This window comes from Prunus persica, chromosome G8, assembly GCF_000346465.2.
Source record: "Prunus persica cultivar Lovell chromosome G8, Prunus_persica_NCBIv2, whole genome shotgun sequence".
NCBI lineage: Eukaryota > Viridiplantae > Streptophyta > Magnoliopsida > Rosales > Rosaceae > Prunus > Prunus persica.
Window position 1 is genome coordinate 20,402,654 of NC_034016.1, and position 15,692 is coordinate 20,418,345.

General features: G+C 36.2%; 4 protein-coding genes across 5 annotated transcripts; 1 reads left to right on the forward strand and 3 right to left on the reverse strand.

Moving 5' to 3' along the window:
* Positions 30 to 2,745, reverse strand: LOC18768946 (deoxyhypusine hydroxylase-B). The gene is made up of 7 exons (XM_007201757.2): positions 2,403 to 2,745; positions 1,756 to 1,889; positions 1,400 to 1,626; positions 1,176 to 1,314; positions 821 to 947; positions 489 to 607; positions 30 to 400 (listed from the first exon to the last, which is right to left on the reverse strand). The coding sequence occupies exons 1-7, from the start codon at positions 2,575 to 2,577 to the stop codon at positions 368 to 370; spliced, it is 954 nt and encodes a 317-aa protein (XP_007201819.1). The 5' UTR covers positions 2,578 to 2,745; the 3' UTR covers positions 30 to 367.
* Positions 3,245 to 5,492, forward strand: LOC18768037 (bet1-like SNARE 1-1). Of its 2 annotated transcripts, none has more exons than XM_007200564.2 (6): positions 3,245 to 3,359; positions 3,484 to 3,561; positions 4,218 to 4,365; positions 4,886 to 4,942; positions 5,055 to 5,114; positions 5,252 to 5,492. In XM_007200564.2, the coding sequence occupies exons 2-6, from the start codon at positions 3,548 to 3,550 to the stop codon at positions 5,339 to 5,341; spliced, it is 369 nt and encodes a 122-aa protein (XP_007200626.1). In that variant the 5' UTR covers positions 3,245 to 3,359; positions 3,484 to 3,547; the 3' UTR covers positions 5,342 to 5,492. The 2 variants fall into 2 exon arrangements, with proteins under 2 accessions (XP_007200626.1, XP_020425930.1); XM_020570341.1 differs by having other exon boundaries at positions 3,261 to 3,359; positions 3,451 to 3,561.
* On the reverse strand, positions 7,528 to 9,091 carry LOC18768630 (probable transcriptional regulator RABBIT EARS). Its single transcript, XM_007199905.2, has one exon. It carries the CDS (start codon positions 8,609 to 8,611, stop codon positions 7,964 to 7,966), a length of 648 nt encoding a protein of 215 aa, XP_007199967.1. The 5' UTR covers positions 8,612 to 9,091; the 3' UTR covers positions 7,528 to 7,963.
* LOC18767177 (transcriptional regulator SUPERMAN) lies at positions 14,521 to 15,565 on the reverse strand. The gene is made up of 2 exons (XM_007200868.2): positions 15,504 to 15,565; positions 14,521 to 15,392 (listed from the first exon to the last, which is right to left on the reverse strand). Exon 2 carries the CDS (start codon positions 15,305 to 15,307, stop codon positions 14,693 to 14,695), a length of 615 nt encoding a protein of 204 aa, XP_007200930.1. The 5' UTR covers positions 15,308 to 15,392; positions 15,504 to 15,565; the 3' UTR covers positions 14,521 to 14,692.

Sequence of the window (15,692 nt, forward strand, 5' to 3'; positions counted from 1 at the left end):
AAATTCAGGTCGACATGTCTCTTGGGAAATTTGTTTAATCCGAAATTGGTGGCATATGAAGTTGCAGGGCCAATATTTATCCACAAATAAAAGGGAACATAAGACTATTTTGGTATACATTATACAAATTCCATAAAATAATACTTCGATAATCATCCAATCATAAGTTAACAACTCTGTAGCCATGTATTAGGGTAGCCATGACATAAAAAATACAGGTTAATTCGAGCAAGCAAAAACTTTGTTCCTTCCTTTCTCCCAAACTTCATGCTTGCACAACTTTGATGAACTGTCTGAGTCTGCATTGGGGCTTCAAAGTTTGGTGTATGGATGAAATGCACCGGAGACGGAAACTAAGTGTTCATATCTATTGCACTGGAGGAGCTTGCATGAAGAGGTACTGCACATAACACAGAGACTTCAGTCATTTTCCTGATGATATGTTAAGAGTCTGATTGGTTTGAAACCATATTTTGATATATGCATACCTCAAAGGATTTTCCTGATCTTTCAAATTCCAGCATGCTTAGAGCAACTTCACAACTCTGTGACACGATAGGCTCAGGGTCCTTTGCGAATTCCTCGAGAAGTGATACACTTTGGTCGTCTACACACAAAGCAGCAACTCAATCAAATAACCCAAAACTCAAAATATTTGAGGTTCAGATGCTATATAACAATCTCACATCAAGTACATTGCCTGCCACCTCATATGACAGGCACACAAGAAGGTAGCAGAAAATCCACCTATCAGCTACTACTCTATATACAGATAGGTATGCTTGGAGAACACAATTAGACAAATACCAAGCAGTCATACCTGCAATGGAACCCAGAGCTTCAGCAGCTTCATGTCTAACCATTGGGTGCTCATTTCTATCCATAAGTATGTTGGAAAGAGCGGCTGAAGCATCTTTGTTTTGCAATTGTCCTAACACATAAGCAACCTGAAAACCACAGCAAAGAATATATGAAGGTTAAATGACACCCACTGGTGAAAACAAATTTAAGACAGTTAAGCAGTGTAAAACATGCTAGTTTTGCACGGGTGTCCATTGCTCCAAAAGCAATTAGAAACATCAACCTTTAAAGAATCCTTGTAAAAAATCCATGAGGGTGGAGTAGTCTAAGTTTATAACTTCTCAGTATATGATTAGATTAGATAATAAACAAACCTCATGACGCAAGAGGGCACTTTTTGAACCCAAAGAATCAACTATAGCGGAAACAGCTTCATCTCCACTATTATTCCGCAGAGCAAATAAAGCTGCATAGCGCTCATACATGTTTTTCTTTTCATCCAGAAGAACTTCCCTTAAAATGAATAACACGAGTCAGATATCTAACAAACTAGCATGAGTGGAAGAAAATCTAAGCCAGGGACGATAACCAGGCTCACCTTAGCTGATTTACAGAAGAAGAAGAAGTAGCTGGTGCAGCAGGATCAACTGACATAAAAGGTGACTTTTCATCCAAGGATTGATTACCAGAATCCTTCAACTGCTCTATTCGATTAAGGGCCAACGCACAAGTTTCTTTTACCTCCTGAGCTGGATCTAAAGCCAGACTATTCTCTAAAAGAGGAACATTGCTCTCTAAACCAATTGCACCAAGAGCTTCTGCTGCCTACACCAAGGCAATCAGAAGACTTAGACATATTATAAGAAGATGAAGAACATAAGCAGATTCGCCAAAATTTATATATATATATATATATATATATATAAGTCGATTAAGGTGACATAAACTACTCACCTCATGACGAACTATGGGATGCAAAGAGAGATCATTGAGAACCGCTACCAAAGCAGGGATTGCATCCGCATCTTGCATTTGACCCAATGCAAATGCAGCCTCATGCGCCAACAAATTAGAAGAATCTCTTGTTGCTGCAGAGGAAAGCACACATCCATATAGCAATTACAATGATAGATGAAAGGAAAACCAGATGAGGATTATTCCGATAATAGTTTCCAGGGAAAGGAAAAAAAAAACAAAAACAACCACATATATCATGGTCACTTCCAACCCATTTCCTAGCATTCAAAATTGTAATGCTGGAAGTGCAGCATAATGCCCTCTACGAATTAAACATCTAAACATCAATGTCCTCAGTTTAGAACAGCCATGTTCATTCTATCACATAAAAAATATTATAACTAATGCAGAGGCTGATCAGTCAATGATGTTCATTCAAACTACTAGTTTAGCTCAAGGAGAAAACTGAAATTTTGCTTTGAAAATCAAAAGAAGTACTTAGAAACTACTAATGAAACAGTAAACAAGAACCCTTTGCTAGAAATGAAAAACCCAATAAGAGTGAATGAACAAGTCCTGAAATTGAAAGCAAATTGGCTCTGCCACTATAATAGAAACATGTGCATACAACTAAACAAACGAACCGGTAATGAGTGCGTTGCGAGGGCCAGGGCCTTTGAGGTTGCGGAGAGAGAACAAGGCTCTGAAGCGCTCCGAGATGGGCTGGGTCGGGTCGAGCAATCGGTCGCAGAGAAACTTCACCATCTCCGGTGATGACTCAAAGCTGGTCGTGGTGCCGTCTTCATTCAGTGAACCCATGAGCTCGCGCTGTAAGCTTTGAGCTTGATGGCGCTTCAGATATGCGTATGTCAACAAGCTCCACCTTTTTTAAGGCTTAGGGTTTTTGTTTGTCTCTCAGTCTGACCGGAACCAGATGCTCATGCCCCTAATTGAAGAAGACGATGACGTGTCGAAAAGGGCGGGCAGCCCAGCCCAATAACGCAAACAAAACAGAGCGGCCCAGCCCAACCCAACAAGAAGAAAATAAATTTAACATTTCAAAAAAATTCAATAAACATTTTATTTTGAGCTTTGAATTGTAAAATTACTTAACAGACAAAGCTGCATGTTTACTTACAAAGAAGGTGGGAAGTTCTGAATTGAGGAACTTAATTTAAAAATAATAAATAAGAATCGGATAAATTATTCTCCATAATTGATATAATTTATAATTTTTAGAATATTTGATCATGAATTTTACCACAGAATTTTCATGAGTTTTTTTAATTCCGTACGTATAAGTAAACATATGGAAAACAATAAATTGGAATTATTTCAACACCAATGTGTTAGTAAACATGCCAAATGTAAAAACTCTTTTACTCATTTACTGTTACTGGCAGTAGGAAGAGTAACAAGATAAAACACAGTAAAAAAACATTTCAATTCTTATCCAAGTTCATCCATCCTATTGGGGTCCACAGACGTAAAACTTTCTTCCCCCGCGAGATCAGTCCTTCAGAATATAAATCCCGGCGACTCACTTTCATTTCCCCTCTTTCTTACTCCGCAGGGAAAACTCCTCGGCTTCCCTCCAAACGGTACGTTTCTTCGCTCCCAATCTCTCAGATCTGAATTCCTCTCACCCCCTCAATCCTCGGCTCATTTCATCTATCTTATTTTTGGTTTTAGATTTTCTTTTGAAAAGTTCAAATTGGTTTACAGTAGCTCAAAATTCAAAGATCAAAGAAGCAGCGATAGGGTTGAATTGTTCTGGTTCTTGTGAGCCATGAATGCTCGAAGGTTAGCTCATTAAGATCCTAATGCGAATCCGATTGATTCGGTGCTTTGTAATTTTTCTTTTGCTTTGGTTGCAGAAGATTCTAAAACATATTTACCTGGTTCATTCCTATTGAGATCTGTGTATAAAGTATGGTTTTCTCTATGGCTTCTGGCTGTTTGGTGTGTGTACTGAGTATACTAACTGAGTGATAAACATGGAGAATTCTTCTCTGTCTTGACGCTGCGAGGGATGGTATCTAATTTGGTTGTTTTTTTCACTAAACTTGAAATCCCATTTGACTCCGGATCATGTTTGCGTTAGGTGTTTGATGCTTGGGTCAGTCGGTGCTTCTATTAAGTCATGTTTAGGCTGTTTTGGATGACGTAATGAATTGCTTTCTATTTTACAAAACTAAAATGAGATTTATGTGGGACATCACAAATCATTGGGATCTTTTTCCTATTGGGTATGCATTGGACATGCTATTGCCTATTTGGGATGTGTTTACAATAATTTGATGAGAAAATGGTTTGATGGATACTGTTACCTCTTTAATTACTGAAGCTTTTGTTAGATTATCTGGATTTTTCCCATGTTTCATTTGAAGGAAATATATGTTGTTTATGGTATGTTTACTGATCATTCTGACAGTACAATGAAACCTCTTTATACCCAGGGACTACCGTGGCAACAAAGTTGCTCTTTTTGATGGCATTGAGGAGGGTGGCATCAGGGCCTCGGCTTCCTACTCCCATGAAATTGATGAACATGATAATGAAAGAGCAGTGGACGGATTGCAAGATAGAGTCAATTTGCTGAAGAGAGTAAGCCCCCTTGTCTTGTAATGCCTGGAAACTTGAAAGTCACACTGCAATTGTGATTGTGGCAGTTCCCAACTGCCTTTGATACCTATGATTTTAGGTCACAATATCTATAACATTTTGTGTTGTTGTCTAGTTAGTGTATGCTTCTTCCAAATGTTTGAATAGGTTGAGAAGGAAAAATGTAGCTTTTGAATTTTGTAGTATGGTTCTTGGTTAAAATCTTCTTGCATAATTTATTGATGTTTACCTTTGCTTTAATGGTAAACAAATACAGCAACCATGAAATATTTCTAATAGGAATGAGGGATTCCATGAGTCCTTGGCTTCCTTGTTTTTCAATGTTAAGAAAACATCCCCTGTTAAACATAATGATTGTCTCAGAATCCTCTAGTGTTGTCTGTAAAGTTATAAGCTAGATTTGGCAAACTATTGCTTAAAGATGCCCACTGATGTTTTGTAGTTCTAGTCCCATAGACTTTTATATCTTGTTGTCTATTCCTAATCCATTTCTTTCAAACAGTTGTCTGGTGATATACATGAGGAGGTGGAGAGTCATAATCACATGTTGGACAGAATGGTACATATGCTGCAGCTAATACATCCTTTTCTCTATAGTTCACATTTTTCCTGCCAGGCTATACTTTATCTTGTTTTATATGGTTTATTATTATGTACGTTGTCTAATTCAGGGAAATGATATGGATTCATCAAGGGGAGTGCTATCTGGTACAATGGACAAGTTTAAGATGGTATGTGTGCTATCTGCCAGGCTATTGTTTACCTTTCCAAATTTATCCTTCTCTTTTCTGAAATTATCGGGTCCGTTCCTTCGTTTATCATTCCAAGGGTGCCCATCTGATTCATGGCATGTTTTCATTTTGTTCAGGTTTTCGAGACGAAGTCAAGCCAGAGAATGTTTACACTAGTGGCATCTTTTGTTGTCATTTTCCTAGTTATATACTATCTCACTAGGTAACTGATCCATGATGGATTGGATACAGCCACTAGTTTTAAGTTGAATATGGAAGACCTTGCTCTTGACTGTAATCAATGTTTACCTTGTGCTTGTAAGATATTCTGGTATGTTTATATTTAAATGTATGAAATAGAGGAGTTAAATGCCTGAACCGCCTTATCAACCCCCACCCCAAGCCAAAGCCAAGCCAGAGGTTAACTGCAGAGGTAAACGAAGCTTGTAATTTAGGCACAAAATTGAGGTTGAAACAATTGTTTTGAAACCTAGCTTTATATGCCGTTGCCTAATTGTATGGCATTGCCAAATGGGTTTCTATATCAAGTTGGCCAACTGTTCATTGTGATCAGAAATTATACCTCGTGTCGTGAGGCACTTCAAAGCAAAGGGAAAATATTATTTTTGTACGAGTCAGAATTGAACTTCCCAATCAGATTATGGTAAAAGAAGTGGTCGTCGGGTGGAAGTGTTTAGGCCATGGCCATTGATTTCAGTTCTTGCAAGCACCCAAGTCAATTAATACTTGAACTTTTAAGATATAACCAAAGTACAAATATGCAGTTGATTGTTGCCAACTTTGCATATTTGTTTAGGACAATATTGGTTTAATTAAAAAGATCTTCGTCAATGGGGTCTAGCTTAGCAAAAGAGGGTCTTAATTTGCAAACTAGTAGGTGTGTGAGAAACTCCCTTTTTGTAGTTTAGACTATTACCCGTATTAAAAATAATAATAATAATAATTCTTCATGTAATCAACTCAAAACGGAGAAATACAAACAAAAGAAATATAAATAATAAAAAAGTATCAAAAGTATCAATGTCCAGCTGTATCAAAGACCAAGCTAGTTAGCCCTTTACTGCAGGCTTGGTACTCTTTGCTTTAACGTAGAACATGTGTGACCCATTCGTCTCCATTGCCCCCATGGCCTGCATGCAGAAAAATCTTCAACTTCCGTTTGATCAAGTCAGGTTTCTCTTTATATATGCTGGCTAGCTGATCATGTAGAATATTTAATTAATATCCAGCATCCAATATTTACAATTGCTTCATTCTTTCTTCTCAACCAAAAATAGAAAGAAAAGTATAATTGGTACAATATCGCACAAGAATATTACTTGTAAAGTACGAACATGATAATCATGTCATACATACATGAAAAAGTAGAGGTTCCAACTTCAAATTCAATTAGAAAAAGAGTGAGTGGTCCAACTCGATCGTTATAAATCATTTACAAAGTTTCTCAACTTTTCAATATAGGAACAATAATTCGCACTATAAAGAACATATATATAATATAACTAAATGCATGCGAATACTATTGCTGCAGGGATCACCAGCAGCAGCTAATTCTGCCGTGTTATATATAATCCGGCCAACTTCAAACTCTGGAGATTTCATATATAACATCTAGGCTAAGGGGGCATTCTTGTAACGATCGAAAATGCTACAAAATTCTTACTGGTTAACAATCTTTGTTATTGTACAGATTTTATATTATTTCATGCAAACATATAGGCTTTTATAAAATGAAGAGAACCATTATCTATTGGAGCAAGCATGCTTCTTGCAATTGATCAAGTGAAATATTCTGCACTCTGAAACAGTGCCAAGTTTCCGATTTGATCCCCAACTTTCATATCGAAAACTGATTAGTGTACTGTAGAGGAGAGTGAAGCTAAAGTCCAGTTGAAAACCCTAATAGGACGACTATACGTTCAGACTTTGATATCATTCCTTTAGGGTAACTACTTTATTTAAGACTGCTGATTGGTTTACCATCTTGAAATCAGTTAACTTGGAAACATTTTCCTGTTTAATTATGGATGTTTTACCCCCCAAGATGTCTTTATGTGTAAACGTGCACTCACACACACAATTGGCTAGCTAGGATCTTAACAGAAAGCGATACGAATGAAGAAGATGTAAATATATATGTATATACATATACACAATGAATTAGCATATAAGTTCAATAAAAAAACTCAGAGCTCACCTGATAAATATATGGTGAAAATGGGGTGACATGTACTTGAACAATGAATTAGGCTAAAGCTTCCTTGCTGGAGTTCCGGTGTCGTCGATCGTTAATTCCATTTCTCAAAAGAAAAGAAAAACAAAACTGATTTATAGGTGAATTAGTAAGCAATAGCATTCAAGCTAATTGATTATGAAATTCTGAAATAACTAGAAAAATTCCATCCCAATCCCTTTTTATAAGCAAAGCTTGGAGCTAAGAAATACAATGGAGGGAAGAAGAAGAAGACATGTATTGCATATATATACGAAAACATCTCACAGAACCCTAACAAAAATTAGGGCTAGCTGGCTAGCTATGGAGATGGAAGAAGCAAAATATACCTTATTTATTTGCTATAGCTCCTTCTCCCAGCCTTTAAACCAGCAGCCAAGACTAAATTGATTGCCATGAAAAACAGGCTTGGAAAACACACAGAACTGTTCTTTAATTGGGATATATTTGAGATATTCTAATAACTTCTCTTTCTTTCCCATCACAAAAGAAACATACATATATATATATATATATATGAAGAAAAAAAATGTACAGATTAATTCATAACTGTACAAAATATATGAAGTAATAAAATCTAATTGCGCTCTCTCAATTAATCTTTGATATTATACAAGGGATCGTGACCAAGTCGAAGCTCCAAATCCAATTCTTCATCACTGCCTGCACCATTAGCCACTCTGTCTTTGTTGTTGTCTAAATCATGCGATGGCCTGCCAATTCCCAAGCTCAAACTGCTCCCCGATCTCCAATCCCGATGATCATCTGTCAACAGATTCCGGTGCCTTGGAATATAATTTCTTGCACACAAGTCCTCTTCACTAACATAATTTGCATGTGGAGAAGGCCTCACAACCCATGATCCCGTAGGTGCCGGCATAAATGTTCTATAGTTCACATGGTGATCTACCACCACCTGATCATGATCAGGAGCCGTTGAATAATGTGGAGGGTAGCTTTGAATCTCACGGTAGGATCTCAAACCCGGATGGTTATGATCATCTACTGATTTGCTGATGGATGAACTCAGATTAGGAGCTGAGCTAGGCCTGGTCCTGGGCGCTCTCTCTCTGCGGTGGATATTCATGTGTCCACCCAAGGCCTGCGCTGTTGTGAACCCTCTCTTGCAGAACACACACTCATAGGACCGCCCGGTGCCCACACCATCGTTCGCATCGGATCGTTGATCAGCTTCTTCATCAGTGCTAGAGCTCTTTGAATCTTGATGATTATGATGTTCCATAGCTAGGGAAGCTTGAAGAATTCCTGTAGCTAATTTTTTCTTTTCTTCAAGTTTTGGTTTCTTTGGATATATATGATTGGGATGGAATAGGAAATTAATTAGGGAGTTGTTTATAGAGAGGTGGTGTTGGTGGAGGTGGTGGACAGGAGACAAGCACAAGACATAGGTATTGTCTATGAGAGTTTTGGAACTTTGGAGCGAAGGTGTTGTGGGGGAAAAGTCTTAGAGCTTTGCTGAGAGAAGCTTTCTGTTAAGCCGGCTGCAAATTTATTCTTCTTGTTTAACGTTAATTAAACACGGTTTCCCTTTTCTTTTCTTTTTTATAAATTTTTATATCTAGTTCCTTATCCATGATTAGAGAGCGGTCTTCCTTTGTAATCTCTCCCTAATTTCTCTACCTTACAAAGCACACAATATTTAAATATATATACCATGCTATTTTTTATAGTGTTATATTCATCTTAAGATACCATATTGAAGTACCCAACCTAGAAAGTTATATATATATGTTGTTAGATGGATACTAATCAATGTATATTATACATGACTTATACTAAACATTTGAATAAACCAATGTACTTAACAAATTTATTTTAGTACAAACGATTGGGAGAAGGGGGTTTATACAAAAATTTATTGGGTGTCTCAAGATTTCGAATTCTGCCCACATAAGTAAAGGTGGAAGATCAGCTCAACTAACTGAGCTATGCCCCAATAGCCCAATGTGCTTGAAAATTTAACGTATAATTAATGCTAATGAAATAAGATTATCTATTTTTCTCTCTTGATACACAAGGAAAGTAATAAATCATATTGTAAAACCTGCTTCTACAAGGGCATTCCACTCGTACATGTATGTAATGTATGGTTAATTTCGACATTGTTATCAACGTAATTATCATTTACCCAATATCTTTCCTAAAAATTTACTTTTAGTGACCTTTGGGAGTTACAATAAGGTAGTTAGTAAAAACACATTTTCCAACCCGAAACAGACCGTTTTGATTAATGCACCTGATGATAATATTATATGTATATGCACAATTGTTTTTGTTTAGAATAGAAAATAGTATATAATATATATCAATAGAGTCTTTACTGTATTAGTGACTAATTAAGCCATGGTCAAGTTTGCATAATCCACAAATGATGACATGGCACAGGCTTCAGCAATGAACTATACTCGATGCACATAAAGAACACTTTATGATACTGATCTTGTTTAACGCATTCGTGAGGAAAGATGGAGGAACCTTCCTCCCCCTACGTGATAAGATTATAATAAAGAAACAGTGTTTTTTTGGAGCTTATAGTTGTACGCAAGTGTAACTTTTTACACCATATATGCATGTATATATATATATAAACCCATCAGCTTTATATCTATGTCATCACAATCAACATCATGCTAATTTCAGATCAAGTACGTGGCTGATGATGAAACCTATACTTGGAGCTTACGGTTCTAATTTCGTTTGATTACTGTTTAAAGAGGGGTTAAGAAAAAGTTGGAGAGCCAACAAACTCTGTATGCGTTTGTATATTGTACTCATCTAAGAGATTTAAATTGAATGATACGTCACAGACAATACATTCAAGGATGAATTCACTTCATTTATACCAAATGTTTGTGTCAAATATCCAACCATTAAATTTATTGTGTCACACTGATTCCTCAATTTAATTAAGCCCCTTAGGTTTATTGTGAACCATATATATGTATATGATGTATTTAATTTATTAAAATAGGTATAAGTATGCAGGCCGAAAATAATAAATTAATGTAGCAGGTTACTGGAATTAGGTAGGTGTCATTTGCAAAGCATGAGAGGTTTACATGAGAAATGACTGGACTGAGATGTCGTGCCTAATTAAGTCTCTCATTTTGTAATATAATATTAGACCAAACTACATTAACTCCGCAATTAACTATCTTGGACAAGATTTCTTAGCCACGCAAACTGGATCATTGCAGCTTAAGGATGCTTCTGCAGAAATGACAGATATAAATGTTTTTTACTCGAAAGAAAATGAAATTTGTTCTATGTACATGAACATGTTGTCTGGCCGCTATGCGGACAAAGACAACCTATTCATTCCACGTTTTTACTATGAGCCTATTTATGATACAAGTTACAACAACACTCCTTTTTTTTTCCATTTTTTTTTTAAAGAAACTGATATTGTAAACTATCCTAATATACGAGAAGGAAGATTCAACTTGAGTGAGATTGGCAATTGCCTTGGCTAACTGACCTAGTCTACAATACAACCTTCTACTTAATTATACTATTTATTCAATATATACGTACAAAAATACATTTTTCCATGTGAAAATAGGAATAATTTAGGCGACAAAAAGGTGCATAGTGGGTTTAAAAGAATGAGTGGAGGAGACATAGCCCCATTTGATTTCAAATCTTTATCGTTTAATTTTGTCTTGGAGTAAAAGAAAATGAGTTTGAGGAATTATAAGAATATGATTATGACCCAGTCTGTAGGAAAACTTTAAGAGGAAAAGATGGGAATATATAGACATGGACAAAGCAAGAACATGATGATGATCAAGGACAACAACAACAACGTGAGTAGTGAGGCAACAAAATTTAATTATCGACCAAATCATTATGTCTTTTTAATTTGGATTTTGATAACCTTTTCTGTTTGTTTGCTTCTTGCCTTTAATTATTTGTTGAATAAAAAAAAATGATTTTGCTAATCCTCTATTGCCCGACTAAATCAAAGTCTAAAACTTCATTACTACTGCACAAATTTCTTTATTTATAACCGTGTAAGCTCTAATTTAGACTATTGCTTAGGGTCAGTTTGACATTATTGTGTTGTGAAAATAATCGCTGTCAGATTTACTGAGAGAGAAAGTAGTTTGGCGTTTGATAAATTTTTTGTTAAAAGTGTTGTTAGTATTGATTTCTGCATAATCAGAAAATGATTGCCGCATAATAATTAAATCCAGCGCTTTTTCGAAACTGATTTTTGCATAATCAGAAAATGAAATCACTTTATTAACTACTTTTCATTATATCTTTCTCTCATAGTAATTTTTAACAATAAATAATTTTCTCATAGTTGACCGAACAGGCTGGCTTTCTAAATTTTTTTTTAAATAATTTATCACTCCAAATAAGCAATAACAAACGAGTACGTATACTCACAAAATAACAGCATAAGCTCACAAAAATAATATTGAAAGCCCAAAAAGGAAGAGAGAAGCCCATACATAAACATTCACAAAAATTAGAAAACCACGGTCAGCAGACGGCCAGCCAGTCAACCATTGACCCACCAGCTTCCAGACCCATTGCATCAAAAACATATAAAATATACAAAACATATAGAATAAGTTTTTGGGAATTTTATTTGAGTTTCTGTGCTCAAGCAGCTGGTTCTGGTTGGACCGAATTTAAAGGACTTTGGTGTTTGCAGTTTGGAATATTCACAAATAGTCAAGCTTTCAAACTGAATCTAGAGAGAGGAAACCTTCTCTTTTTTGGGGAAAAAAAAGAAGCAAAAATGTCCCACTTTTAAAATGGTATGTGTTAGGTGGTCAAGAGATTTTGAAAATATGAATAAATAACCACTAATTTACTCTGACAGAAAGTCAGATTAATTTGCTCAGTGGGTCTAAACACTCTTAAGACCACAACGGCTTAGACCTAAAAAGATAATTAGACCAAAATATGGAGACATTCTGACGGACTATTATTTTTTTTATATTTATTTAATATAAGCGATATTGAAGAGAGGGATTCGAATATTCCTTTTTTCCTTTTCATTTTGCTAGCTTGTTCAACTTGTTCGCATATTTAAAGGCTACGTATTTTAAATATATATTTTTATTGAAGACGTATAGTCGCACGGTTATACTTTTTAAATATATTTTTTATTTAAAGAGTATAGCACCATATTGCAATATTTTTTATACTCTCTCTCTCCGAGTTCATTCTAATCAAGCTCCTTAGCTGCTGTTCTAAATTAAATAGCATATATCCTGTTGCAGTCCATTTTCAGTTTCAATGGAGCACACAATTCTGGTTCTGGATTCCGTAGAGATTTTCCAAATTACAAAGAGGTTGGCTTTGCCACATCTAATCCCAAAATTGCAATATGGTGCTAGACCAGCCCAACTCTCTCTCTTACTGAGAAGTTGCACAATATCCCAATCAGGTCCTAGACCAGCCCAACCCAATATCTAGCTATTCCATAAGAAACCTTTTATGAAAAAGAACAGTAATTTTTATTTTGAAAAAAAATATAATGAATGGAGAAAGAAAGAAACAAGGGGTGGGCATGAAATTGAATGGGTGGGGATGGTGACGTGCGCCGACTAGCCTTATTACTTTATCCCATGCCCTCATCTTTCACAAAAACATACACTTTGGTAGGTTCTGTCCTTCACACCCACATGTCCATTTTCTTTACCTTCTTCTTCTCTACACACCTTTTTACTGGCCTCATTTCAATCTCCAAATTCCCCCATCACCACAATTCACAGTCAGTCTTTAATTTATTTATTGCCTTTTCACCACCCAAAAGAAAAAACCCCATTGATTTATTTTTATTTTTATTTTTTACCTTGTTTTGCTTGGAGTGCCCAAATTATGTGCTTCTAAATAAGGAAAGGCCATCATGTCTTTACTGAGACCAGGGTTTGGGGAACATGCAAACAGACAGAAGTTGGGACAATGCAATATCTGATATCTGAGATGAAATGATGATCTTGATATCTATCTCCCCATCTTTTTTGTGTGGGTCAAACATCTCCTCATCTTCTTGCAGCAGAGAGAGTGTGAGAGAGGGAGGCAAACACATGACAATATATTGCACGAGTAAAGTCAATATATTTGATATGCTCAGCAATCAAAATCTATGAATCAATTAATGTCTTTCCTTTTACATTAATTTTGACAATATTGTGATCGATATGTTTGACGTAGCTAGGCATCAAATCATGATACAGATATTACATGTTAATGTTCCCTCCTGCCTGAGTCCTGACATGTCATGCATGACATCTTGCTGCCACACATATAATCTTTACTGTGAAAACTTTAATTTCTTCTTTGTATGTTTTCATGAAAACATTTGAATTTAGTGAAGTCAGCAGGTCCAGCTCTCATATTTATGATCACTTCAAGTTTCTCTTTGTAAACTGCGAAAAAAGGTTAAGGCCAGATGAGTTCAGCCTCATCTTCTGCATGCGTAGCCTTTAAAAACCTTCAGCACCTTCAAGTTCAAGCTTTCGTTTGATAGATAGTGCCCCATTTCTGAAATTCTGATTGTAATTATATTGACTTTTTCTTTGATATCATCAAACTTGTGCTCCTAACCACTATTTGTTCACACAGGATAGAGCTCCAAGGTTATAAGCTTGGAGAAACTATTGAAATAATTCTTCAGAAGCAAAGCTTTTCTGGCCCATAAAATTTATGAAAAAAAAGATCTTCTTTCTATATGCTATACATCTTTGCTTTCTAGTTTTCTGTTTCCAAGAAAGTAAAGGGACAAAGAAGAGAGAGAGAGAGAGAGAGAGAGAGAGAGGGAGAGAGAGAGAGAAGCTCAAAAAATGAGATTGTTCCCAAGATATGCAGGTTTGCATTTCCCAGAGAACAATCACAAGAGGGAACATCAACTATGCAACCATCCTTTTTCTTTGAAACAATTAATGATAATGGAATTTCAAACATATGAGACAGATGCAGATAATTCAACTCTATTGCACGCTCACCAGAAAAAGGGGTAACCCCACTTTACCACTAGAGGAATTAGAACAATAAAAACTGAAAATTTCAAGATTAATTAAACTAGAAACTGCTTAAATCAACAACTGAACTGACAAAGGAAACAGCAAAAAAGAAGGGTTTGCATAGTCATAATAGTAATCACCCAATATTAGATCCATACAAAAATTAACCTTCTCAAAGCATCTCTGATTTCATTGTTGGGTAGCTAATTAAGAAGAAAGGGGAAAATAAAATTTCATTTTAAAAATAAAGTGCAGCATAAAATCAAATCTAAACTAACTTGGGATAAATTCCCACACAAGTAGGTGAAGTTTTGCACCTACAGATGCCCAAGTCGAAGTTCCAAATCCACTTCCTCCTTGTGATCTTTGAAGAAACCCATGTCCAAGTCCAGCCTAATAATATTACTCTCTTTCTTCAGATCATCAACCTTGTTGAACTCATCATCCAGATCTTTTTGTGCAAACCCCTTCAATATTTCTCCGGCCTCATGATCCACAGCACCTCTCTTGCCTTTCTTGGGAATCAAATTAGGAACATGATTTTGAGGAGAGTTGTACTTGAATTTGGGTTTCTTGTTTCCATCTGTAGATGAAGTTGCAGACATCAAAGCCCTCAAAGAAGGAGAAAGCAAGGAGTGACATGATGAGTAATTGTGTGGTAAGCCCTTAGAGGATGAAAGAGAGGATGATGATGATGATGAAGAGGGAGAAAAATAAGAGCTAGGGTTAGGGTTATGAGGACATATTTCTGAAGAAAGGCTTGGAGGGAGGAGTCTCAACCTAGCTCTGTCTCTCCTGTGGACATTCATATGACCCCCAAGAGCTTGAGCAGACCTGAACTCTCTCTTGCAAAAGCTGCATGCATAATTTTTTGCAGCCCACGAAATATCACATAAATTTTCTCCTTCGAAGCTGAAGTTGATACAGTCCATTTTTCTTTCTTCCTCCTCTTTGATCGATCTTGAACTCAAATGGGCATTTCCATATGACACTTTTAAGTCCAGTCCTCCAGCCTAGCTACAAACATCAAAACAAATTAACACGTTATCCATGTAAAATGGAGAAACCCATCTTTTAGTTTCACAGCTTGAGAGAGAGAGAGAGAGAGAGAGAGAGAGAGAGACTCACTGATATTTCAGTGGGCTAAGACAGAAACAAGAAGCAGAAAATGCTCAGATCCTATTTGATGCATAGTGTGGTTGATGTGCAAAATGCTGCTACTATATCTGGATGTTACTTAGCAATGAAAGTGTAGAAACTTAAAAGGTCAGTGTTTTAACTTTTTGCGAATTCTGGGGTGACATCTGCCAAAATTTG

Excerpts from the sequence above, each read along its gene's own strand:
- LOC18768946 (XM_007201757.2), bottom strand. The coding sequence starts at position 2,577 with ATGGGTTCACTGAATGAAGACGGCACCACGACCAGCTTTGAGTCATCA. Across the intron at positions 948-1,175 it reads GTGCCCTCTTGCGTCATGAG|GTTGCTTATGTGTTAGGACA; the intron begins GTTTGTTTATTA and ends TGTGGTTTTCAG. Across the intron at positions 608-820 it reads AGCTCTGGGTTCCATTGCAG|ACGACCAAAGTGTATCACTT; the intron begins GTATGACTGCTT and ends CTTTGTGTGTAG.
- LOC18768037 (XM_007200564.2), top strand. Across the intron at positions 4,943-5,054 it reads ATCACATGTTGGACAGAATG|GGAAATGATATGGATTCATC; the intron begins GTACATATGCTG and ends TGTCTAATTCAG. Across the intron at positions 5,115-5,251 it reads CAATGGACAAGTTTAAGATG|GTTTTCGAGACGAAGTCAAG; the intron begins GTATGTGTGCTA and ends CATTTTGTTCAG.
- LOC18768630 (XM_007199905.2), bottom strand. The coding sequence starts at position 8,611 with ATGGAACATCATAATCATCAAGATTCAAAGAGCTCTAGCACTGATGAA.
- LOC18767177 (XM_007200868.2), bottom strand. The coding sequence starts at position 15,307 with ATGGACTGTATCAACTTCAGCTTCGAAGGAGAAAATTTATGTGATATT.